Source organism: Monodon monoceros, unplaced genomic scaffold (genome assembly GCF_005190385.1).
Source record: "Monodon monoceros isolate NGI ecotype Baffin Bay Population unplaced genomic scaffold, NGI_Narwhal_1 Super_Scaffold_21, whole genome shotgun sequence".
NCBI lineage: Eukaryota > Metazoa > Chordata > Mammalia > Artiodactyla > Monodontidae > Monodon > Monodon monoceros.
Window position 1 is genome coordinate 29045244 of NW_021703778.1, and position 20357 is coordinate 29065600.

Below are 20357 nucleotides of genomic sequence, written 5' to 3' on the forward strand. Positions count from 1 at the left end.
TTTGTTTATTGTAAGATTTTATCATGTCAAGCAATAATATTTAAAGTTTCTAAATGACATTGGGAAAAGTAGGTTTTCTTAATTTTCCCTGTGGAAACTACAAGGAATTTTACTTAATGGTGTTCAGTCAAAATTTCAAAATATTTTAAATTTCAAGGCTCCTACATCATTTTGAATATCTCATTGAATTTCTTTGTCATGTAAAAATTTGCTTTTCTCAGTGGGTTTTGTTTTGCTAAATTACTATGGTTTGAAAATATGTTTCTTTACACTGTTGTGATGGTGTGTTTGGTGTTTTCGATTTTACAGATGAATGGTCCCATATCTCAAACCACTTCTCAGACAAGCTCCATCCCAGCTTTGAGTCAGGTAATTCAGTTCAGAGATTAATCACAGCTGAGGCTCACAGATATTGCCTAACAACAAATATTAATTATAAAAAAAATTAGAAAATGTCAGTGTTCCCCAAAAAGAGAGTGGGGGGAACCACCACCTGGGTACACTATATGTCAGTACTGTATATCCTTTTCTGGCTTGTGTGTGTGTGTATGTGTATAGTTCTACAGACAGCAGTGTGCCATGTGTATTAATTTAATTTCATGTATTCTTCACAGTGTTTTTAATGGTTCACTGATCATCTATTGTATGTATATGATTAACTTTACGTTTTAATAGCCTGTGTTCCTTAAAGCACAAAAGTGATAGTAAGCTTTTAGTAAGAAAATTGATTTCACATTTTAGCTGTGATTAATGAAAGAATAAGGAAATAGAGATCCACTGGTTTTTAAATCCTGCTTTACACCGTTTGCATTTGCGTATGTCAGGTGCATTTGGAGTCAGGCGCATTTAGCTTGGCAGTCCTCTAAGTGATCTCATAAATCCTACAAAATTTTAAAAGTAAGTCTTTTTTTTAAAGTGAAAGTAAATTTTTAAAAGTAATCTTACTAAATTTATAGTCAACCTCATCTACACCCCGAAAATATAAGCAGCTCATGTAGAAACTAAAGACGGGGATTGGATTGTTGATCTTTTAAAAAAAAAAATAAATGTATTTATTTATTTATTTATTTTTGGCTGCATTGGGTCTTCATTGCTGCACGCGGGCTTTCTCTAGTTGTGGCGAGCGGGGGCTACTCTTTGTTGCGGTGAGCGGGCTTCTCACTGCGGTGGCTTCTCTTGTTGTGGAGCACAGGCTCCAGGCATGTGGGCTTCAGTAGTTGTGGCACGTGGGCTCAGTAGTTGTGGCTCATGGGCTCTAGAGCACAGGCTCAGTAGTTGTGGTGCGGACTTAGTTGCTCCGCAGCATGTGAAATCTTCCCAGACCAGGGCTCAAACCCGTGTCCCCTGCATTGGCAGGCAGATTCTTAACCACTGCGCCACCAGGGAAGTCCCTGTTGATCTATTTTTAGTAAGGCAGAATTTTAAAAAATGAGGGACCCCCTCCAATATACTTTGTTTCATTGTTGTTATTCTATTATGTATGTAGGGTTTTTTGCATATTGTACTTTACATTGATTTTTTACGTGAATTTTATAATATCTTAAGTACTTCAAAATCCAAATATAAGACTTATACAGAAATCATTGATGGATTAAAATAATTGTTTTCAGATCAAATCTCCCTCTTCCTCTTGGTTGATTTGCGGTCCAATATAATATTCAAACATCTTTAAAACATATTTCAGGGCATAAAACTAGATATTTGGATTCTATGGGTGGGTTTTGGTTTGGTGTTTCTTTGCTTGCTTTTTAAAATTACTTTGTGGAAAATAACTGAGAGAGACCTGTGTGGAAAAGAAGTGTAACACTTTAACCAGATTTCAATATTTCATTTCTGTGGCGAAATAATTTGCAACTAGTACTGCCTACACATGCTTTGTCATTTTAAAGGGTCAAGGTACTACCATAGAATATTATATGACTAGGTCTTGGTCCAGTCCTGCAACCCAGTACCCCTGGAGTCTCTTGGGTAGAGCACATCTCTGACACCTGATATTGTAATGTGTGTATACTATTTATCAGTTTTTCAAGGTATTGCACACTTGAGGTTTTCATAGGATCATTAAATACTAGAGCTGGAAGGGACCATAAGAGACCGTCTGGGCTCACAACATGTATGTTCTTTAAAACTTTAAAACAAACTTGCATTTTATAGAAAATAAAAGAAATCCATTACAACTTTTATGAAGTTGTAATCAATATATATATATTTCACCTCATGTTTTCCCCCATAGCAGATTTCATCTATATATCCCCTTGTACTTGCCCTGTAGTATTTTCTTTATGTTGATTTGCCGTCACTTCTTTAGCTGTTGGGTTTTTGGGTACATTTACTTAACTTGTTTCTCTTTTTCCTGCTATTATAAATGGCATTGCTTTGAACATTTTTCTAACCAGCGTTATCATGGTGCACCTAAGTGTGTGGATAGCATAATTGGTGTGGTGGCTCTGAGTGCTGATCCTCAGTGGTCTGCAGTTGTATGACTGGAAGGTGAATGTGCTTAGTAGTCTAATTTAGGAACCATTTTCTTTAAGGTTTAGTGTTCCCCCCAAAGTTGGATGCAGTGTAAGTAGGAGGAGAATGGCCATAGTGATCCCGAAATAAATGTCTGGATAATTAAGGAGCAGGTTTGCATTTATCCATTGGTAATACCAGTTGTTTATTATACAGCTCCCTGCTCCCTCCCCCTATAATATACTACCCTTATTGAGTAGTAACTATTTACAAGTTTAGCCAATCAGCCAAAAAGTGATCTTAGCTAGGGGAAACTGAGACCCAGAGAGGCTTAAGTAATTTCCCCAAGATTGCTCAGCTGTCCAGGATTTGAACCTAGGCAACCTGGCTTCAGAGCCAACTCGAGAAGAGAACTTCCTCTTTGGCATCTGTTACTTCCTTTAGAAAGAGAAACAAGTAGAAAGTAATACGAGAGACAAAACCTTGCTCTTGTCAACCATTTGGGAACTATTTGCATTGGCTCTAAGTGGTTGAAATTAATTTGGGATAGAGCTAGAGGATTTTAGGTGGGGAATAGCATGACTTATATTTTAAGAAGATTATTTTGACCTTATTATATTAATAGAATGTATTGTAGTGAGCCAAGTATAGAAGTATGGAAACCAAATTAAAAAGCTGTTAAGTAAGGTGAGAAATGATGGTGGCTTAGACTAAGAATGAATGGATTTCAGATTTACTCTGGAGGTGGATTCAATGGCACCATTTATGGATTGGATTTAGGGGTTAGGGTGAGGGAAAAGTAAATCAAGGATAGTTGAGCAACTTAATGGATGGTGGTTTCATTTATTTTGAGATGGAAGAAACTGGAGAAGGAAAGGTTTGTGGAGGGAAAATCCACCTGGTATAAATTTAAGTGAGCAGTGAAGTGGGTCATCAGTGCCAGTTGGACCTGATTAGAGAGGTTAGGCCCTGAGATGTAAATCTGGAATAAACAAATAGATTTTTTTATTGTTTTTATTACACAGAAAAGAATATTAAAGCTACTATTGTTTATGTGGATTAGGTAACTGAGTTACCTAAAATTAAAAATTACAGTTAAAAAGTAACTGAGCTGCCATTTAGAATAAAATCAACTCTAATACTTTTTTTTCCTTCTGTAATTTTTTTGCCCATCTTAGAAGTTTTATGGTCCTTCAAGGGCATTCTCAGTTATAACTGTTAGCTTCACTGATTCATCTTTTTCATAGTCACCTGTATTACTTCCTTATATGTATATTTGATTAAAATTTATTTAATAAATTATGTTCTGTGTTATTAATTAAATGTTTCAAATGTGTATGCTTTGTCATGGGAGTTTTAAGACCCATTCGGGCAGGATCTATGTAATGTAGCTCGTTGATAGTTCTCTGCAAGTCATACTTTATTTAAATTGAAAAGAAATTTTGTTAACATCAACATGGCATAATTGATAATTTAGTCATTCATCCTAAAAACTTATCTTTGTGTATATCATATATCTTTGTGGTACCATGGGGATTACATATAACATCCAGAAGTTATAACTATCAAATTTAAGTTGCCTACTTAATAACCTCAGCATGCAGAAACTCTTCTCTTATAAAGTTCTAACTCCCCACCTCCATTTCTGGTGTCACAAATTATATCTTATTATTATGTGCCCAATACCATAGATTTATGCTTGTTTTTATGCATTTGCCTTTTAAATTCTTTGGCTTTTGTTTATCTGCTAATGTCCTTTCCCAGGGAATGTCCCTCCTTTAACATTCCAGGGAATGTCAAAAATGAAGTGAATGCCCTTCATTTTTTTTTTTTTTTTTGCGGTACGCGGGCCTCTCACTGTTGTGGCCTCTCCCGTTGCGGAGCACAGGCTCGGGACGCACAGGCTCAGCGGCCATGGCTAACGGGCCCAGCCGCTCCGCGGCATGTGGGATCCTCTCAGACCGGGGCACAAACCCATGTCCCCTGCATCGGCAGGCGAACTCTCAACCACTGTGCCACCAGGGAAGCCCCTGTCCTTCATTTTTGAAGGACAGTTTTGGTGGATAAAGAATTCTCAGTTTTTTTTCTTTCAGCACTTTTCCTTCATCTCGCTGCCTTCTAGCCTGCAAGGTTTCTAATGATAAATTGGTTGATAATCTTATTGAGGATCTCTTGTACTTGATGAGTCACTTTTCTCTTGCTGCTTTTAAGCTTCTTTCTTTGTCTTTTGACAGTTTAATCGTAATGTGTGTTGGTATAGGTCTCCGGGTTTATCCTACCTGAAGTTTGTGGAGATTTGTAAATTCATGGATTTCATTAAATTTGGGAAATTTTTGGCCATTATTTCTTCAAATATTCTCTCTTACCCTTCCTCTCTTCTCATCCTGGGACTCCCACAATGTGTATGTTAATTGTCCTGTCTTCAAATTTGCTGATTCTTTCTTCTGCCTGTCCAAGTCTGCTATTGAGCCCCTCTAGTGAAATTTTCAATTCAGTTATTGTACTTCTCAGCTCTGAAATATTTGTTTGGTTCTTTTTTACAGTTCCTGTCTCTTTGTTGATATTCTCATTTCATTCACATTTTGTTTTCCTGATTAACTTTAGTTCCTTGTTCATGTCTTTTCCTTAGCTCTTTGAGCATAGTTAAGATGATTGTTTAAAGTCTTCATCTAGTAAGTTCCATGTCTGAGTTTTCTCAGGGACAGTTGATTTTGTTCCTTTGAATGAGCTGTGTTTTCCTGTTTCTTTGTATGCCTTGTGATTTTGTTGTTGTTGAAAAGTGGGCATTTGATTACGTTTGTAATGTGTTAACTTTGAACGTCAGATTCACTTCTTACCCAGGGTTTGCTGTTTGTTGTCACTGTTGTTGAAGACTATGGTAGTCTCATGGTTTTGAGACTTTTCCAAACTATTTTTGTAAAGACCATTCCTTGTCATGTGTATTCAGTGATGTCTCTGTTCCTTTTGCTTGTGTTCAACTGATATTTTCACAGAGATTCCTTGAATGTCGTGAGTTGAAGCAGACAGTCAGTCCAGCACTGCCCTGCCTGGTGGCCCCCTCCTGCCCCCCCCCCCCAACCCTCCCCCCAGTGAGAGGGAGTAGAGCTGCCTCTCCCAGTCTTTGTAGACTGGCTTTGTGCTGGGACAGTCCCTCACTGAGTAGCTCAACTTCCTTGGAGACTAGGGATCAGTCTGAAGTGAAAGCTGAAGGTCTTCTCAGGATGTTTTTGAGCACACATCTTGCCTGGTTGTAGCTTTCTGAATTCCCCATATACATGGCTGCTTTTGAGTGTCCTAATTTCCTGGAGTTACACTCCAGCCTCTTCTAGGGGCTTTAGGTGGTTCTTGCATGTCTCTGTGTGTCATCTTCTGCCCTGGCATGTGTGGGTTTGTAGTCACCTTATAGCTTTTATGAGCAGTGCCTGACACTTTGCCCCCGCCTTTTTTTTGTTGGCTGCACTGTGCAGTTTGCAGGATCATAGTTCCCTGACCAGGGATCGAAGCTGGACCCCAGCAGTGAAAGCATTGAGTCCTAACCACTGGTCTGCCAGGGAATTCCCCACTTTTCCCATTTGTGTTCTGAGTTATGTGAGATAGGAGAGGCAAGTCCGTCCTTTAGGTAGCCTCCAGCTAAGACAGAACAGATGGACACACTAATTTGCAAGTAAGGTTTACCCTGCTCCCTCTGGCTCCTGGAGGGGATCTGGGACCTGGGCTGCTGCCACCCCAGACCAAGGTCACACCACACCACAAAACGTTCCTGCCATGTCGAGCACAGCCTTTTCTTGATTGTTTCTTTGCTTAGTTGCTGTAAACTGTGATTGTTTTTCAGAGCTCCTACCAAGTGTGTTCAGAAACTTCTGTTTTTTTCATGATATTTCTGTGAAGGAATGAGAGCCTGGAGCTTCCTAGTTCACCAGTTTGCTTGACCTCTCATAACCTTTTTTTTTGCTTTTCTCAATCCTACACTTGCGTAATTCATTTTTTATGTTTATTTATTTTATTGAAGTACAGTTGATTTACAATATTGTGTTAGTTTCAGATGTATAGCAAAGTGATTCAGTTATACATATGTATGTATATATCTATATTCTTTTTTCTATCCTTTTCCATTATAGTTTATTACGAGATATTGAATATAGTTCCCTATGCTATACAGTAAAACCTGTTGTTTATCTATTTGATATATGGCAGTGTGCATCTGTTAATCCCATACTCCCAATTTATCCCTCCCCACCTTTCCCCTTTGGTAACCATAAGTTTGTTTTCTATGTCTGTGAGTCTATTTCTGTTTTATAAAATAAGTTCATTTGTACCATATTTTGGATCCCACATATAAATGATATATTTGTCTCTCTCTGACCTCTTCACTTCGTATGGTAATCTCTAGGTCCATCCATGTCGCTGCACATGGCATTATTCCATTCTTTTTTGTGGCTGGGTAGTATTCCATTATATATAGATATGTACCACATCTTATTATTCATCTGTCAGTAGATATTTAGGTTGATTCCATATCTTGGCTGTTGTAAATAGTGCCGCTTGGGGTGTGTGTGTCTTTTCGAATTAGAGCTTTTATCTTTTCCAGTTATATGCCCAGGAGTGAGATTACTGGATCATATGGTAACTCTATTTTTAGTTTTTTTGAGAAACCTCCATACTGTTTTCCACAGTGGTTGCTCCAATTTACATTCCCACCAACAATGTAGGAGCATTCCCTTTTCTCCACCCCCTCTCCAGCATTTATTATTTGTAGGCTTTTTGATGGTGGCCATTTTGACCAGTGTGAGGTGATACCTCATTGTAGTTTTGCATGTTCCTGTTGGCCATCTGTATGTCTTCTTTGGAGAAATGTCTATTTAGATCTTCTGCCCATTTTTTGATTGGCCTGTTTGTTTTTTTGTTACTGAGGTGTAGGAGCTGTTTCTGTATTTTGGAAATTAAGCCCTTGTCAGTTGCATCATTTGCAAATATTTTCTCCCATTCTGTAGGTTGTGTTTTTGTTTTGTTTATGGTTTCCTTTGCTGTGCAAAAACTTTTAAGTTTGATTAGGTCCCATTTGTTTGTTTTTGCTTTTATTTCTTTTGCCTTGGGAGACCAACCTAAGAAAACTGTTATGATTGATGTCAGAGAATATTTTGTTTATGCTCTCTTCTGGGAGTTTTATGTTGTCATGTTTTACATTTAAGTCTTTAAGCCGTTTTGAGTTTTTTTGTGTGTATGGTGTGAGGGAGTGTTCTACCTTCATTAATTTAGGTGTGGCTGTCCAGCTTTCCCAACACCACTTGCTGAAGAGACTGTCTTTTCTCCATTGTATATTCTTCCTCCTTTGTTGAACATTAATTGTCCATAGGTGTGTGGGTTTATTTCTGGGTTCTCTGTTCTGTTACATTGATCTGTACGTCTGTTTTTGTGCCAATAGTATGCTGTTTTGATTACTGTAGCTTTGTAGTATTGTGTGAAGTCTGGAAGGGTTATGCCTACAGCTTTGTACTTTGTTCCTTTTTCCTCTGTACTTTCCAGAATTGCTTTGGCAATTCTGGGTTATTCATGGTTCCACACAGATTTTAGGATTATTTGTTCTAGTTCTGTGAAAAATGTCATGGGTAATTCAATAGGGATCACATTAAATCTGTAGATTGCTTTGGTTAGTATGGCCATTTTAACTGTATTAATTCTTCCAATCCAAGAGCATGGCATATCTTTCCATCTCCTCGAATCATTTTTGATTTCCTGTATCAGTGTTTTATAGGTCTCAGTGCATAAATCTTTCACCTCCTTGTTTAGGTTTATTCCTAGGTTTATTTAGGTTTTTTCTTTTTTCTTTATTTTTTGTATGCAGTTTTAAGCGAGATTGCTTTTTTACTTTCTGTTTCTGATATTTCATTGTTAGTGTAAAGAAGTGCAACAGATTTCTGCATATTAATCTTGTATCCTGCTACCTTGCTCAGTTCATTGATCACTTCTAATAGTTTTTGTGTGGAGTCTTTAGGGTTTTCCATATAGAGTATCATGTCATCTGCATATAATGATAATTTTACCTCTTCCCTTCTAGTCTGGATACTTTTTATTTTTCTTGTCTAATTGCTATGGTGAGGAATTCCAATACTATGTTGAATAGAAGTGGTGATAGTGGGCATCCTCGGCTTGTTTGAGAATTTAATGGGAAGGCTTTCAGCTTTTCTTTCTTTTTTAAAAAATATTATTTATTTTTGGCTGTGTTGGATCTTCATTGCTACGTGGGCTTTCTCTAGTTGTGAGCTGGGGCCACTCTTCATTGCGGTTCACGGGCTTCTCATTGCCATGGCTTCTCTTGTTGTGGAGCATGGGCTCTAGGCACGTGGGCTCAGTAGTTGTGCCTCGTGGGCTCTGTAGAGTGCAGGCTCAGTAGTTGTGGCGCACAGGCTTAGTTGCTCTGCAGCATGTGGGATCTTCCCAGACCAGGGCTCAAACCTATGTCCCCTGCATTGGCAGATGGATTCCTAACCACTGTGCCACAAGGGAAGTCCCACTTTCAGCTTTTCATTGTTTAGTGTTATGTTGGCTATGGGTTTGTCATGTGACTTTTATTATGTTGAGATATGTTCCTTCTGTACCCACTTTGGGAAGAGTTTTTATCCCGAGTGGATGTTGAATTTTATCAAATGCTTTTCCTGTACCTATTGAGATGATCATGTGTTTTTTGTCTTTTGTTGATGTGGTGTATCACATTGATTGATTTGTATGTGTTGAACCATCCATGTGACCTTGGAATGAATTCAACTTGATCATGGTGTGTAATCCTTTTTATGTGCTGTTTTATTTGGTTTGCTAATATTTTGTTGAGGATTTTTGCATCTTTATTTATGAAAGATGTTGGCCTGTAATTTTCTTTTTTTGGTATGGTTCTATTATCAGGGTGATGGTGGCTTCATAAAATGACTTTGGGAGTGTTTCCTTCTTTTCAGTCTTTTGGAAGAGTTTGAGAAGTATAGGTATAAGTTCTTCTTTGTACATTTGGTAGAATTCCCCAGAGAAGCCATCCAGTCCTGGACTTTTGTTTGCAGGGAATTTTTTTTTTTATTACAGATTCTGTTTCACATCTAGTGATTTGTCTGTTCAAATTATATTTCTTCTTGATTCAGTTTTGGTGGGCTGTATGTTTCTAGAAACTTGTCCATTTCTTCTGAGTTGTCCATTTTGTTGGCGTATAACTGTTCATAATTTTTTATGGTATTTTGTTAAAATACCATAAAAATCTGTGGTGTTGGTTGTTGTTTCTCCTCTTTCATTTCTTATTTTGTTTATTTGGATCCCTTCTCTTTTCTTCTTGGTGAGCTTGGCCAGAGGTTTGTTGCTTTTGTTTAACCTATCAAAAAACCAGCTCTGGGCTTCCCTGGTGGCACAGTGGTTGAGAGTCAGCCTGCTGATGCAGGGGACACGGGTTCGTGCCCTGGTCCAGGAAGATCCCACATGCCGCGGAGCGGCTGGGCCCATGGGCCATGGCCACTGGGCCTGCGCGTCTGGAGCCTGTGCTCCGCAGCAGGAGAGGCCGTAGCGGTGAGGGGCCCACGTACCGCAAAAAAAACCCCAACAAACCAGCTCTTGGTTTTATTGATTTTTTTCTGTTTTTTTTTTTCTTACTCTCTATTTATTTCCTCTCTGATCTTTATTATTTCCTCCCTCCTGCCAGCACTAGGTTCCATTTGTTCTTTTTCTGATTCTTTAGGTGGTAGGTTAGGTTGTTTATTTGAGATTTTTCTTGTTTTTTTTGAGGAAGTCCTGTATCGCTATGAACTTCCCTCTTAGAACTGCTTTTTCTGCATCCCATAGATTTTGTACGGTTGTGTTTTCATTGTCATTTGTCTCGAGGTATTTTTTAAATTTTCTCTTTGATTTCATTGTTGACCCATTGGTTTCTTAGTAGCATGTTGTTTAGTCTCCATGTAATTGTTTTTTTTCTTGTTTCTCTTTCTGTGGTGAATTTCTAGTTTCATGCTGTTGTGATCAGCAAAGATGCTTGAAGTAATTTTTATACTGTTAAATTTGTTGAGGTTTGTTTTGTACCCTAGAGAATGTTCAATGCATACTTAAAAAGAATGTGTATTCTGGGGTTTTTTTGGATGCAGTGTCCTGGAAATATCAACTAAATCTAACTATTCTGATGTGTCATTCAGAATCTTCATTGCCTTATTTATCTTCTATCTAGAAGATCTATCCATTGATGTCAGTGGAGTGTTAAAGTCTACTTTTATTATATTCCCATCAAATTTTCCCTTTATGTCTGTTGTATTTGTTTTATGTATTTAGGTGCTCCTATGTTGGGTGCATATATGTTAACAAGTATGATATCCACTCCTTCTGTTGATGGTTTTATCATTATATAGTGTCCGGCTTTGTCTTTCTTTATGGCTTTTGTTTTAAAGTCTATTTTGTGTGATATGAGTATTGCTACCCTCACTTTCTTGTCATTTCCATTTGCATGAAATGACTTTTTCTGTCTCCTCACTTCCAGTCCATATGTGACTTTTGCCCTAAAGTGATCTGTAGGCAGCATATTGTAGGTCCTTATTTTATTATTCAATCTGCCCCTCTGTCTTTATTATTTTTTTTTGTGGTACGCAGGCCTCTCACTGTTGTGGCCTCTCCTGTTGCAGAGCACAGGCTCCAGACACGCAGGCTCAGCGGCCATGGCTCATGGACCCAGCCGCTCCGTGGCATGTGGGATCTTCCCGGACCGGGGCACGAACCCGCGTCCCCTGCATCGGCAGGTGGACTCTCAACCACTGTGCCACCAGGGAAGCCCTGCCACTCTGTCTTTTGATTGGAACATTTAGTCCATTGACATTTAAAGTAATCATTGATTAGTATTATTTATTGCCATTTTAAATCTTGTTTTCCAGTTAATTTTGTATTTCTTCTTTTTCCTTTTGTGGTTTGTTGGTTTTCTTTTGTATTATGCTCGAGTTCCTTTCTTTTTGGTTTTTGTGAATCTGTTTTATGTTTCTGATTTGTGGTTACCCTGGTTTTCAAGTATGTTGACCCATAACTGTATCTACTTGCTTTAGACTGGTCGTCATATAAGCTGAAACACATTCTAAAAGATCTGCATTTTCTTACTCCCCTTCCCCACATTTTCTCATAACCTTTTATGTGAGAACTTTTTCCAGGTTGTCATTGATTTAAATTGTCTTTTTAATAACATAGAACTACTGATAAATTCTTATTGCATGTAATAAGAATTCTTATACAAATATAAAACTTGATTGCTCAAACCTATAGAATGCAAATTAATGACATTCATTTAGTCTGGCAGGTGATGTTTTGCTGAAACTAAAAGCTCTTTCACCAAGTACTTGTGGTACTAGTTACCCAGAATTTCTTTGAGTTTACCACAACCTAAACTGCAGAATTTCGAGTGAATAACTTCTTACTGCTTTTGTTGATTCGTTTCTGTGGTGCACCTTGATGTCACCTGGCCTTCACTGGGCTTGAATGAATTTATGACGTTTTAGATCCAGTTCTTTTCTCAGTAAATTAGGTGAATTTAGGTGTTGTCACATAGCACCACTGCACTCTTAAACCTACATGCAAACATGGACATATCTTTAAAATTTTGTGTTTGCATCTTTTTTTTTTTTTTTTTTTTGTGGTACGCGGGCCTCTCACTTCTGTGGCCTGTCCCGTTGCGGAACACAGGCTCCGGACGCGCAGGCTCAGCGGCCATGGCTCATGGGCCCAGCCGCTCCACGGCATGTGGGATCTTCCTGGACCGGGGCACAAACCTGCGTCCCCTGCATCGGCAGGCGGACTCTCAACCACTGCGCCACCAGGGAAGCCCTGCATCTTTTAATTCTTTTAGAGAGCCTGTAGATTCCCCCACTTTGCGTCGATGGTGCAGACACTGACTTGCTATTAGGATGCTTTCCCAGGGGCTTGAAGAGTGGGCAGTGTGTGGGGATAGGAGAGAGTCGTTTTGCAAAATTGAGAGGGGTGGCCTTATAAAGGATGGTGAGATTTGGAAATTGGGGGGAGGAGACCTGATAACAGTTTGAGCAAAGATAGGATATGCCAGGGTTATTCAGTTGGGGTTTTTTAATTAATTTATTTATATTTTATTTTATTTTTTGGCTGTGCTGCGAGGCTTGCCAAACTAACGTATCTTAGTTCCCCAACCAGGGATTGAACCCAGGCCCTCAGCAGTGAAAGCACTGAGTCCTAACCATTGGACCACCAGGGAGTTCCCAGTTGGGTTTTTTTTAGATGAAATAGAGGAGCTGAGGGGGATGGCATCTTAGAGTGAGAGGCAATTATAGAGGTGGGCTGGGGTCAGATTATGAGGAGTTTGAAGTGATGTTGGGGTTTGATTCTAAGTATTTTACTTAATAGCATCACGACAACTCATTTTACAAGTGAGAAGACTGAGAAAAAGAGACTAAATAATTTGCCAAAGCTTACACACATGGTAAAAGCTAACCGACACATACCTAGGCAGATAAGCTTATGAATTTGCCCCTGTAACTCCTGCTCCATTTAACTCCATGTCACAGATATGAAGGGTTTGTGTCTTCCTGGGTGAAGAATCCATTTTTTGTAGGGATATTTAACTCTATAGTGATAGAGACATACCTCCTTATTGGTAGAATGGGGTTAATACATCTACCCCAGGTTGTTGGGAGTGTGAATTCAAATAAATGTGTGACAAAATGAAAATATTTGTGTACTTAGATTCTTATAGCACATAAGTGCTACCATCACCATCACCATCACCATCATCTGCTGTGGTTTCAGTCCTTGAGTTTATGTACATTTAGAAGTGTCCCTGTTATCTTCATGTTTAAGTAGAACTCCTAAACTTTTTTCGTCAAAGATATCAGCATTGGGACTTCCCTGGTGGCGCGGTGGTTGGGAATCTGCCTGCCAATGCAGGGGACACGGGTTCGAGCCCTGGTCCAGGAGGATCCCATGTGCCGCGGAGCAACTAAGCCCGTTCGCCACAACTGCTGAACTTGCGCTCTTAAGAGCCCATGAGCCACAGCTGCTGAGGCCCCTGCACCTAGAGCCCATGCTCCGCAATAAAAAAAGCCACCACAGTGAGAAACCTGCACACCGCAATGAAGAGTGGCCCCCGCTCGCCGCAACTAGAGAAAGCCCACACCCAGCAACGAAGACCCCAACGTAGCCAAAAATAAATAAATAAATTTATTTAAAAAAATAAAAGATATCAGCGTTTTGTAAAATGTTAGTAGTACACCAGCCATAACTTGTAGATTAAAGTAGAAAAATCTCCTTGCAGAGGAGTTAACAGAATTATTTTGTTTTCAGAGTAGCACATCTGAATCATAATAAGAAAAAAAATCTCTTACACTGAGAACAAAGCTTACAGATGTTGAAGAAGGTTCGGACCCATTGTATGTGTCAGCGGTCCTGGACCACAGGGTGCAGGGTGGCAGTGCTCCTACTGCTCGAAGAAGGGCTTCGTTTGGGAGCTTTCGAGGGGATTCCTGTATTGGATTGGCAGGTGCAGATTTTCTTTCTTTCTCTTTTTCTCTTGCTCTTTCTGTTTTCTTAACTAGAACTTTCAGACATCTGCAGAAGTAGAGTAATAAAATGAACCTCAGTGTGCCCATTCTGACTTGAACAGTTCTCACCCTCACATTTTGCTTTTATTTTGTTTTTTCCTCCCCTCTGCACACACAGTTTTAAAAAGTGTTATGTCTGTATGTATTTACTTCTTTATTTTCAGGCCAGGTATGATTTAACAGCGTGCCATTTGCCGTAAACATTTCAACATGCATCTCTAACAGATACCATTCCAGTTTCTTGCCTGGCACGATCATTCCCAAACACTCACAGACTTTATTTCTTTAAGGCAGAAAATTAGATTCAACTATAAGTACCTAAGAATTTTAAAAAACAAATTTTTACACTTGTTTCCCTTTGGGGAATATACATGTTAACTCCTTTGGTTGCCACCATTCCATGAAATATAATTCAGAGAATGCTGAAACACTAGAAAAAGCAGAAGTCTGAAATTCCTTCTTCTGTCTGGGATAATAATTTTAGTTATTTTTTTATTGAGTTTATGAGAATAAGAAAAATAATACGAAAATCTTTTTGTTGTGTTCTCAGTCTTTGGATTCCGTGTGCCATTTGGGTTTTAATGTGTGGAATAGAATGGCTGTTGGACAGGGTCTGTTGTGATTAGGATTTTGGACTTGAGTGGCAGGGACATGTGACTGCTGTGCGAGGGTTATTTTTGGGATCTGGGTGTCGGCTTCTCATCAGAAACTATAGAAAGTTAGTGGGAGATGCACTTGCGGAGGCTCAGAAAGCGACAAGCATTTTTATGTGAGCTTTTGAACTTTCGAACATGGGTTGTTGCTTCAGCAAAGAATTAAGTAGTGACAATGACAGTGAAAAAACTGGCCTGTTAGAAAAATCTGTGGAGGAGAAGGAACCAGAGAACAAGATAAGTAAAACTTTATCTTCATTATTCGGTACCTTTGGAGGTGAGGAACTTCATGGAGTGGGACGCAGGGCCGGTGTGTGGGCCGGGGCTTTTGTGAGGCCGGTGCACAGACAGGGTACAATGCCAGGGCAGCCACTTAACTCGGTCTCCTCTCCCACGTCTGGGTTCTTAACTGGGTCTGAAAGTGTGGGTGAGGCTGACAAGAACCCCGACGTCTCTGCTGTCGGGTGGGGTGGTGAAGGTGCCTGCGCCCCTCTGAGCGGGGGCCTCCCTGAGGGTGAGGGACCCCACTCACGTTCCCGGGCGCCCTCCCACCGGGACCTTGGCAGTCACCCTCCCTGCTGTCACCCAGCCACCTGGGAAAGCTCTGCAGTAGAGAATGAGGTAGTGGTAACTGTTCAGGTTGGCAGCGCTGCTAACTCTGCAGGTTTGAATCGTGGGGAGAGGGAGGGTGGAGATCCTATTTGTGGTGACCACAAACGATGTAGGAATTCACGAGAGAGCGGGTTTTACAGTATTTGTGTTATTGACCCTGACGGCCCGGACGTTGGAGATGAGCTGTGTGCTCATGTGCATGGAACAGCTGCGGCTCCAGAGAGTTGTCCAGCTGTCACCTCCAAGGGGGTCTGCGGAGGGGCCTGGCCACCAGACAATGCTGCCCAAGGGCCAGGGGAGTCAGAGGCACCGCGGGCAGAGCCATCCCTGCAGGGCAGGCCACTCCCAGGGGAAAGGAAGGAAGCTTTTAACGAGAAAACTGAACCTAGTTCTGAACTTTTGAGTGATGGTGACCCACCCTGTAAAGTAAACATCGGTGACCTGCAGGCAAAGACTTCCACCAGGTTTCCTGAAGATTACACAGAAAGGAGTGTATTATGTAATGTTGGCACACTCCCCACATTAAACATCAGCACAGACATTGACTCGCTACTGTGTGTGTGCACTGTCCCAGAAGGGAGAGGGCACTGCAGTTCAGGACCGGGAGGTCAGGTGGCTGATTCACATGTTAATTTAATTAATGGCACTTCAAACGTTGAAAGACACGGTGATTCTGGTGCTATAACAGCTACTGTACATCAGAGTTTAAACTCTGAAAAGGAAGGAGAAAATAACTCTATAAAACCACTAAAAGACAATGATTGTTCCAGTTTAGATGTTAGCAGATCAGACAGTCTCCTTTCCATAAGTCTAGATAGAATCAATTTAAGTTCAGAAAGATGTATCACTTCACTGAGCTTTGGAAATGAGTGTCTTCCTATTCATGCAAATATCCAAGAATCAGCCCCTAACAGATGTGATGATCCGGGCACTGAGTTCCTCCTGGGGCCAGTGATGCTTGAGGAGCAGCACCAGGGTGACTACAGCTTGGAAGTGGGAAGCAGCCAGCTTGCAAACAAAGCAGAATTGTCTTTGCAGTCTCAAAACAGTTCATCTTATCAACATGAGGATGAAATCAGCATTTTTGAAGATGAGGGTTGTGGTTCGAGGGCTTTTGAATGGAGAGCTGCCTGTCAGGTACATCTGAGTGCAGACATTAGGGCCAGCAAGGCCCAGATCAGTGATGTAACGTGTGCAGTGCAGGCAGCAGACGTGGAGGGAGTGTTCCGAAACTCACAGGAAGTGCCCCGAAACGGCGAGTCTCTCTATGGCTCCAGGTGGCTCAAGAGTGACTTCATTTCCTCTGCATGTATTTCCACCTGCGCCGAAGAGGAAAGTGAAACAGAGGATGAAACGTGTGTGAAGAGCTCAGGGAATCACCCTCACAGACTAGAAAATGCTGAACAAGAGTCACTGAGAGCCAATCACAGAGAAACCAGTAAAATTGACATAGGAAGTGTCCAGTCAGACCCTAAAACAGCCTTTGACTGGGAAACAAATGCACAAAAATGCAAGGTGGTGCGCAGTCAGGATGTGCTGGCTTGTGTTAGTTCTAGTGTAGCAAAAAACCCTGACTTTGAAACAAATCAAGTAGAAAAAAATGATGAAACTTGTAGAGTAAATGACGACAGATATGAAGATCTTAGTCTTGTGCCAGCTTTAAACCAGAGTTCGAGTCCAGGTGCACGGGAGTCAGAAGTAGTGCAGATGAGCTCTGTGGACAATGGTGGGAGCCCGCAACTGAAGCAGGTGTTCTCCGAGTCAGCTGAAGAAGTTTTTTATGCCTCCGATGGACGTGCATTGGGGGTGGGAAAACCAGAGCCGGTCGGTGGAGAAGAGGAGGAGATGCTTTGTCTGAAGGAGGGCGGCAGTGGTCCCGGCATCATCAGCTGTGTGGGTCTGCGCGGGACAAGTAGACATGCACGCCGTTTCAGACAAAGGGCTGCCAGGCCCACTGTGCAGGGACCTGGGTTACATAGGGAAGTGGGTTTGGTGGGAAGTTCAAAGGTGATCTTTGGAAGAATGGAGTTAGGGGGCGCTCGTGCGGGGTGCTCCTGCTTGGCTGGTGTTGACCCTGCCGAGGTGGACGGATACTCAGCTGCTCCTCTCGATGGTCCGCAGGTGATTCCCGTCATCCCAGGTGACAGCAAGGAAATAGCAGTACCAGGTTGCAAGGACACTGTTCTACCACTCATATCTGAAAAGCCCTCAAAGGGGGATTTGCAGAGCTTCCCAGAGGAACTGTACTCCCAGTTTTTGAATGAACTTTCCTGTTACCCGATGGCAGAGTTGGCAAGACAGGTGTTTTCTGAAGGGCTGGCAGACGGTTGTGGATGTCAAGTGGGCTGCCCGTGGACTAATACAGCTGCGAAAGACACATTAGAAGAGTGGATATTTAGTGAGGGCCTGCACAGCAAGCCACAGGACCTAGAGAGCTCTTTGTTCTGGGTGGAAGAGCCCCCTTATCAGCTACCGGTGGCAGAAGATGGTGTTATTTGGGGATGGCAAGAGAGAGGTGGACAGTTAGTAAGTATGCTGTACCAGTTCTTATTATTGTGCAGTGATGTGTTAATCTTTCATTTTGATTGCTTTTAACTCAGATTAACAAAGATTTATCCTAAACAATTGGCAGTCGTTTGAATGTTATTGTAAAGCTATAAGTTAGTATAACATCAATTTAACCATTTCCAAACTGAAGAACGTGAATTTGGTTCACTGGTTAGTATATTTAAGCCAGAACCTACGTGTCAACTCTCGTTAGCGCTAACCCCTGCATGCTGGTCATCAGATGCATGTGCCCCCAGAGGCTGCTCCCCTCGTGCCCCCAGAGGCTGCTTCCCTCAGTCTTCATCCATCCTGTCCTCACCACCAGCCCCTTGTTGGAGCGGAACAAACTTTTGGCCCATTGGGTGTTTAAAGTCACTTCTAAGAAGTTTACACTTGCAGAATGTAGAGGCATTAAAATCTGTGCTTTCCACTGTTTTTGTACGGTAACCATCTAAGGGAGGTAGAACTTGATGCTTTTAACTGGCTCCAGAATCTTGGTTCTGTCTTCTTTTAGTCAGAAGCACCTGCAGAGCTTTTTGGACCTCAGTGCTCAGGCCCCACTGGTTCGGGAGAACCTTCGCAAATGATCCTGCAACGGGCAGCTAGTTTGAGCATCTTCCTAGAATTTCTGTAATAAATGAAACATTCAACAAACAGGAAGTTAGCCTTGCTCTTAAAGCTGTCCTTTGGACCTGCATACTTGTAATAGCAAAATCTCATTCATTCAATCAGTAGTTTATTTTTAGTGATTTTTGTTGCATTAGGCAAGAAAAATGGTAATAGTAAGGAGATAGATGTGGCTCCAGTGTTATGCCTATTATATGGAAATAAACAAGTAGAAATTAAATCCTATAATTTATCCATTAACCTCCTTTCTTTCCTTTCCATGCCCACATTTGGGAGTTTTACCAGAAACAGTTACATTCAAGTTAATCAGTTTTGTTCCTTAAGTAGTTATGGAGGCAAAACACTACCTAATCATTTCCATCAGTGGATGTGGTTGACACCTGGCTGCGAGAGTCCGTGCCTGTACCTCAAGTAGAGTGCCCATGGGTCTTGCTCTTACACACGTGGGTGAGGTACGTGTGCACTGTTCTGAATTAGCTTTTCAATTGTGAGATGTGCCCAACAGTATTCTAATTTGACAGACTACATTTAATGAGAGTGCTCTTTGTTCAGAACTCCAGTTCTCAAAGTGCTTGTACAGACATCTTTTTAAACTAGTCTTAAGTAGCCACTGTTATTCCATTTTACAAATAAAAAGCCAGAGTTACAGATGTCATGACTGTAAAGCCTCACTAAACTTAGTGGCAAATCCGGGAATAGTCCATGCTAACTTAAAATAGAAAACGAGTGCTTCTTTTCCTCCATTATCTCACCTATTTTATGTTCTCCATGTGCCTTTCCCTTCCTCTGGTGTTAGTTACTCTAGTTCCTACTCAGTTACTCGTCAGTGGGACCATTCTGTTTCCTGGCCAGAAAATGTAAGTTTATGAGTTGGTAGGTTTTATTTTTGTTAACGGAGCGTAGCATTTAGAGGCTTAGAAAGTTTCTTTGGAGTGTCAAGAATTTGGGGATACTGTACTCTTCAAAGAGTAACATTGGTCATTTGTATAGGATGGCTTCAGCATGTAGCCTTTAATCAGCTCACCGCTGGTTCTAATAACCATTGCTTAGCCATGATTTTTCAGTGGAAAAATAAGACTTAGGAAGCTGTGCAGATGAAACTTAAGTTGTTGATAATCAGTTGGAGGTCCCTATGACTGCAAGAGAGTAGCTACATTTTTAAAGAAATATTTTTAGTACAAGTTGTTTCTCATGTGAGTTACATGAAGTTAATGAACTCTTGATAAATGTTTTGTTTTTCCTGATATTAGAACACAGTTTTCTAATTACCATAATTTTTGTTGGCAAGTTACTTAACCTTTCTCTGCCTTGGTTTTCTTCCTTGTGAAATGGGGTGTGATGACCACTGCCTCCTAGGGTGTTAGGATTAAACGCAGGTATGTGCGTGGTGTGCGCCTGTCACCCAGCAGGCCCTCGTGCTAGCTGTCATGTTGTTCCCCCTTAATCATGTCTCTGTTCTTGCATCCCATGTCACACCTCAGAGTACCTCTTGAATACTTGTTAACTGCTCAAAACTGGTAAATCCCTAATACTTGATTTACTGCTTTAGAAGTAGTAAATTGTGTACAGATATGGTTCCATTCAGCTGTGGCATAAAACCTTGCACAAGTTGTCAAATAGTGGAAAGTAGAATTTTCTGTTATTACGTTATTAAACATTCATTCCTTCTGCATGTTTCTCAGGCAGCTCCATGCTGAGCTCAGGACTGCCAGGTGTCAGCCATGAAGTGTGCCCAGGGTGGACGTCCGGGAACCCTCGGGCTGCAGAGAGGACAGGACATGTCCTTGCGGTGCGAGCAGAGGGGGAGGAGCACGCGGCCCTGGGATGCTGCTTGCAGGCAGGGTGCTCCCAGGACCGTGTGTGTGTGTGTGTGTGTGTGTGTGTGTGTGTGTGTGTGTGTGTG

The 20357-nt window shown here is 41.1% G+C and overlaps 1 protein-coding gene across 4 annotated transcripts in view; it reads left to right on the forward strand.

Annotated features, from left to right (window-relative positions):
• The window catches only part of LARP4B (La ribonucleoprotein domain family member 4B), an 87945-nt gene that overhangs the window by 29555 nt on the left and 38033 nt on the right, over nucleotides 1–20357 (forward strand). For 2 of the 4 annotated variants that reach the window (XM_029236946.1, XM_029236945.1), the window contains exon 3: nucleotides 310–369. In XM_029236946.1, the coding sequence (XP_029092779.1) occupies nucleotides 310–369 (60 nt within the window). The other 2 variants (XM_029236947.1, XM_029236944.1) reach the window with 2 other exon arrangements.